Source organism: Procambarus clarkii, chromosome 57, assembly GCF_040958095.1.
Source record: "Procambarus clarkii isolate CNS0578487 chromosome 57, FALCON_Pclarkii_2.0, whole genome shotgun sequence".
In the NCBI taxonomy this organism is placed as follows: Eukaryota; Metazoa; Arthropoda; class Malacostraca; order Decapoda; family Cambaridae; genus Procambarus; species Procambarus clarkii.
Window position 1 is genome coordinate 11840857 of NC_091206.1, and position 6460 is coordinate 11847316.

The 6460-nt window shown below is 34.6% G+C and overlaps 1 protein-coding gene across 1 annotated transcript; it reads right to left on the reverse strand.

Annotated features, from left to right (window-relative positions):
• Window positions 1-2217: 2217 nt before the first annotated feature.
• On the reverse strand, window positions 2218-6232 carry LOC138353346 (protein anon-73B1-like). The gene is made up of 2 exons (XM_069306263.1): window positions 6041-6232; window positions 2218-4436 (listed from the first exon to the last, which is right to left on the reverse strand). The coding sequence occupies exons 1-2, from the start codon at window positions 6173-6175 to the stop codon at window positions 4320-4322; spliced, it is 252 nt and encodes an 83-aa protein (XP_069162364.1). The 5' UTR covers window positions 6176-6232; the 3' UTR covers window positions 2218-4319.
• Window positions 6233-6460: the final 228 nt, after the last annotated feature.

Sequence of the window (6460 nt, forward strand, 5' to 3'; positions counted from 1 at the left end):
TTATGATGCAACAAGCTAACTCATAGGTATCTATTTACTGCTAGGTAAACAGACTATTAAGTGACAGGAAACGTGTCCAATTATTTCAGTCCTGTTAGGGATTCGAACCTGGAATTCCCGATTGTGAGTCGGGATCGAACCCGACTGTACTACCGGGAACCTTTTGGAGGCCACTGATCCAGACCACTCCTTCAAAAAATCAGATGAAACACTAACAGTTTTAAGCTCAACACGCTACATGGTAGGACAGAAAATAGAAGACGCTTTTTCACCCATAAGTTTATAAACTCATTGAATCGATTACCCGCCGAAGCCGTAAATCCAGAAACACTGCGGAATTTTAACCACCCTGCTTGAAAAATTCTTCAGGACAAATGAAAGGGACATTTGACAAGCCGCTGGCGTCCTGTTTTCGTCGAGGCCACTAGTGTGTTAGTGGCTCTCAGGTAAATTCAGGTAAATATAAACCAGTAGAAAGGCCTACCCGCTGAAATCCTAAATGCCAAAACACTGCTGAATTAAAGATCTAAATCGATAAAATTATCAGGACAAATCTTTGACACGCTGACGGCTACCTGTCCTCGTTGAGGCCACTAGAGTGTTGGTGGTCCTCAGATAAATTCAGACAAATGTTTGCGCCCGATTGTGCGATTTTTTCATAAAGTTACCCCACCCTACTGTCACATTTTCTTTACCTCACTGTCTCTATAGCGTTTTCTTTTATCATGTACGTACGCTCGGGGGTTACTTTTTTTGTTATTATTTCCTCTTTTTACTTAGTATTTATTTATCCACCGCTGCCCACTGGATGGGGGTCGGTGTGCAGGACAAACGTATAAATTGTGACACTAGCTCTAGACATTTTCAGAGGTCACGATCTCTCCGTAGGGTGCAGTCGCACCGTCACAAATCTCCAGTATCAGTTAATGATACTGGTAATGGCTCCAAAGGGGCACCACTTACGGGCTATTCATGCCCGTGCCACCTTTTGGGTGGCTTAATCTTCATCAATCAATCAATCTCCACATTTGTCAGTTGCTTAATTTAGAAACTGTACTTGTAGTCGATCTCGAACCCATTGATGATGTAATGACTTATATTGAATTTTGTAACTAGCTCACCAAGATTGTAACTTGCTTAGCTAAATGAATTGTGGGGTTCAGTCCCTGAGCCAGTTATGTGCCTCTGTAACACTTTCCACTACCACCCACATGATGGGTATGGGGTGCATAATAAATTAACTAACTATACAAGCCGGTACAATGGGTTGTGAAGGTACATACATTAGTGATTAAGTGGTACATAATTGCAATGCCACTAACACGCATAGTTTCGTGCAGGTCCTTAAGCTAACCAATAAATATAATGATAGGTATACATTTTAAGAGAATGTTAAATCATTCCTCCGAGGCTAAGGGTGCCCTTCTTCCAGCCAGAGGTGGTACTCCCTTTTAACAGAATATAAGTTCACATAATAACTACCTCGGCATCGATTGATAAAGTTAGAGAAAATTCTCATGAAAAATGGAGGTGTCTGGCAAGCTGCCAGCTTCTCACAAGCCCTTCATTTTTATTCTCACTTAAAATTGCATTGAGAAAATATAATTTCAAACTGTCATATAAAGAGCAACCAAGAGAATCTGTCAGTAAAGAGATTTAACCACACTTAGAATATTTCCCATGCCCAGAACTCAAAATCTCATTTTCAAAGGAAAATGGGCTCATATTTTACTGAACAAAACTTCTGCAACTGGAAATGATATGCTCAGTGGCTTTCCCAAGGCCCCAACTATTTCTTGTAATTTTGCCTCAATCTGTGAACTGGGTCCCAACATTCTAAGCAAATCCACACATTCCCTGCTTCAGAGAACTCTTGTTTGTCAAATCGATTGAGTAAATTTAGCATGGAAAGTGCATGTTCCAACCAGAAATTCACCGAATTGAGGTTTCATTATACAGTGTGTGTATTTCACTGGCGATGAAAGAAGATAATTAGCTTAATCTCTTTGATGAAAATTTGAAGTGTGAACAATATCGAGATTAATTAGCTGTAAAATATAAACACACTAATATTCTTACATACTATCAGCTTTTCTGCTATCAGAATTATGTACAAAGGTGCCTTCTTTTCATGTGGACATATGTTCATTAAATACTGTTTACGGTAAATCTAAATACTGTATAACAGTTATACTAAAAGATAAAAAAAAGAAATGACAAAATTCAAGAATTTTTTATTTAAAAAAAATGCAAAACTTTCCCTTAAAGATAAAACTATTCTTAAAATAATCAACAAGGAATGTTGTAAGATCTATGGAGCATTTTGAACAGAAAACCAAATATCATTTGCAATGAAATACTTGTACCAAGAAAGTGCTACCCTTTCGCTTAGCCATAACAGACCACAAAATGTGACAAAATGGCAATATATAAAAATAAGTTCAATTATAACTGATAATATAATATCATAAAAACTATTAATACATTTACAAAAATGGCAAATATTACTGTCAAGCACCAAAATGGGAGAATATTTTTTCATCTCAGAACAAACTATATTAATACATCTTCCCAAATTTGAAATTTCTCAACATAAACATATTGAATTGTAAATTGAAGCTTCTTATCTTGAAAATTTACAGAATTAATATTTAACACAAAAGTTTATATCACAGACTAAAATATCATTCACAAAAATCTGGACGTATTACATACCCCATTAATATAAATAAATATTACATAATACAGTAATTATAAAACAAAACAAATTATACAATATCAAAATCTTATTGCACAATATATCATCACAACTACTGTTTCCCACTTTCACGGGGGGTGAGGTCAAACAAAACAAATACATTTTTATGTTCTCTCTTTGTAGCATACCTTATGCTACAAATTACATTTATTTAATCTGATTACTTGAAGACAATGTGAATATAATGTGTCAGCTTTACTAAAGAAATATAAAGGCAGAAGATTTCTTAATACAAGTATTGCCCTAATATTTACTATAAAGCTATTTAATTCATAGTATCTTGAACTAAATTATAACTAAAAACTTTGCTGAAGTTACAATACTATCAAAGTATACTGAAATATATCTGGTCTCAGTGTAACTGATATTCAATTTACTTTCAACACATAGTGCAATGCTTAAACAAGCAAGCAGTTAATTAATGTAACACATAGTTCAATATCATGCAATCATTCTTACTATGGTACATTATTATGACAACTAACTTGATTTATATGTACTCTATATGAATTGTCATTTATTGGTGTTTTAAATGGAAGGTTCAAAACAAATATTTCTATTATATTTTTGCTAAGATATTTTATAACAAATGCAGCTGCCATCTCACAAATAATTAATTTAGAATTAGTTCCCACACAACAGTGCACTAAAATGGAAGCAATGTTGAAGTACTGTATACAGTATCTTGTTATCTGAAGCAGCTACAGTATTTATATTATATAAGCTCAAAATTTTTCATTTCAGGCTCCTATCATGTGCATATATTATACCTTCCAATTATCATTATATTAATTTCATAAATAAAATATTTACCAATAAAGATGAAGCTGCAGTTTTCTACAGAAACAGTCATCGAGAGTAGAACAATTTACCTCCAGTAACTTGGGGTCTACTGAGAAGTGGGTTAAAAAATTATTAATCTCTTGTTAGGACTGTAATTGCTTAATATCAGAGCATGCATAGTACAAATTACAATACAAAAGTCTTATTACCAAAATCATAAGTGCTTTGCTTTAAGAACCTGAAATAATTAATTACCCCCAGCCACTGGGACTGGATGGAAGAGCAACAGCTTCACTTCTTGTAGGCTGGTGTTCCCTCCCAACCCGTCTAATTGATTGGGCACTATTTTTTTTTCTCTCTGTCCTATCCAATATCCTTATCCTCACATCCCTTCCAAATGCTATATAGTCAAAATGGTTTAGCACTTTCTCCTGATAATTAATTATTAACCCATTACAGCACTTATTTTCATTAGGTATTTTGCACATAGGTAGGTGTTTGTGACAATTATATTCATGAGCTGAATAAAAATTATAAAAATCATTAAAGGCCTTTTAATTTTTTCTAAAGTTATTACTATAATTATTTATTCATATTATGGCACAAATATAAATTTGTGAATACTGTATATACAGTATAAAATAGTGAGATTAAATTAAACATCAGCTAAATAGTATATCCCACATCCATCAATGCTATACAGCTTTTCTTAATGAAGTGTCTTCCATGATCCAGATTTAGGTACCTCCCTATATGCACCAACTCATCCTGTCTAGCCTCATCGTCTCTTCTTCTTATCTTGCTTACGACGATGATGTTGACTGTGGCCCCGGTGTGGTGGCGAAGTGTGAGGAGAGCCGTGATCAGAACCATCATCATCGCTCGAATCCCCATCCTGTAGAATATTAAATGTTTCAGTAAAACTTAACAAAATTGCAAACCAATAGCTCAATCAGAGAATGAAGTACAAACTTGTTGTCATACAACAGCGTGCGGACAGCACGCTGGACTTGTGATCCTGTGGTCCCGGGGTCGATCCCGGGCGCCGGCGAGAAACAATGGACAGAGTTTCTTTCACCCTATGCTCCTGTTACCTAGCAGTAAAATAGGTACCTGGGTGTTAGTCAGCTGTCATGGGCTGCTTCCTGGGGGTGGAGGCCTGGTCGAGGACCGGGCCGCGGGGACACTTAAGCCCCGAAATCATCTCAAGATAACCTCAAGATAAGATTCCCAAACCTCCCATCCCACTGACATAGAGAAAGCGTCAGAAATCGAGAATACAATCCCTCCTCCCCACAGACCAGAACTTCAATAAAAAATATTAGCTTAAATGAGGTTAGGTATCTTCGTCATTTTTATTTTGTATTTTATATCTTTATGAATTCCCTTTAAGCAAGAGATTTCAAGAATAAGACTTGGCCAAAAAAGTATTGTTAGATTTTTGTCTTTGTCATTGTCTTAGGTTTCAGTACAGAATTTCATTTGCCATGAATTCACTTAAGGGGGTCTATTTTATGGGGAAGCCCCTGTAAATAGGTATATTGCTAAACAGTCAAACTCAACCAAGAGCTCCAAAATTGGGTCAGGTATGCTAACTAGCTTTGTCTCTATAACTTACATTAGATATTGTGTTTAATGAAAAGAAAAATTAATATCATAGCAAGATATTATGGGAATAGCAAGTACAATATATAGAAACCAGTAAACATTAAAAAGAAGAGCAACCTTGCAACATGTGCTCTTTTTCATATTATTTTTTTTTTAACAAATGCAGTTTACCAAAGAGGTTGTCAGTCTAAAAAAATATAGGCCTAAATTGTCAGTCTAAATTATATAGATTTAAATAAGCCTAACCTATCTAAAACGTAATCTAGCCAATCCTAACAAAAATAACACATTTGTATTTTATATATACAATATTTTCTGTGTGAAGTGACTGATATATTGACTGTTGCCCCCTGGAAGCTCCTACTAATCTAGTAAGAAGAGTTCACTTAATACTCTTTACTTCAATATTACCACATATATAAATGAAATCATTCAGTAGAAAATTTAATTTAGCTGTTCCTGCATTTAATTTAGCTATTCCTGCATTTAATTTAGCTATTCCTACATTTAATTTAGCTATTCCTGCATTTAATTTAGCTATTCCTGCATTTAATTTAGCTATTTCTGCATTTAAAATAGGTATTCCTGCATTTAAAATAGCTATTCCTGCATTTAAAATAGCTATTCCTGCATTTAAAACAGCTATTCCTGCATTTAAAATAGCTATTCCTGCATTTAAAATAGCTATTCCTGCATTTAATTTAGCTATTCCTGCATTTAATTTTGCTATTCCTGCATTTAAAACAGGTATTCCTGCATTTAAAATAGCTATTCCTGCATTTAATTTAGCTATTCCTGCATTTAAAATATGTAATCCTGTATTAAAGAACAAAAAATCTAGCTCTGAGCAGCACAAGAGAACTACCCAAGGGGAAAAAAAAAGACACTTACCCTTTTGTCATCTCGACTGGGTACAAACATCACTGCCCCAATACATACTAGTTGAAATATGGCGCCCAGAAACAAGCCATATTTCAATACTTCGTCAAAAATGTCAGTTTCTGTGAGCGAGGGATCAATCGCCATCTTGTTGTTGACAAACACCTCAAGAATCCTCCAGACGCTCCACGCATCAACCTGAGAACAAATATACAGAATATTCAAGCAGGGATTACGTTTTTTTTTATATTTTTACACACTTATTATACGGTTATTTGTATATAATATTTGTTTTTATAGGTATAACAGGTATCAATACAACACAGTGATATAAAGTGCTGTTTACGGATAACGAAGCCAAAGCCATTTGCGATCAGAATTGGTTGAGATGCTATTTTTTGTTAATATTTAAATCATTTATGTAGATTATAT

What these genes read in the sequence shown, in the direction of transcription:
- LOC138353346 (XM_069306263.1), bottom strand. Translation starts at nt 6,175, where the DNA reads ATGGCGATTGATCCCTCGCTCACAGAAACTGACATTTTTGACGAAGTA. An exon ending in CCAGTCGAGATGACAAAAGG is followed by an intron (nt 4,437 to 6,040) that starts GTAAGTGTCTTT and finishes AATATTCTACAG; the next exon opens with GATGGGGATTCGAGCGATGA.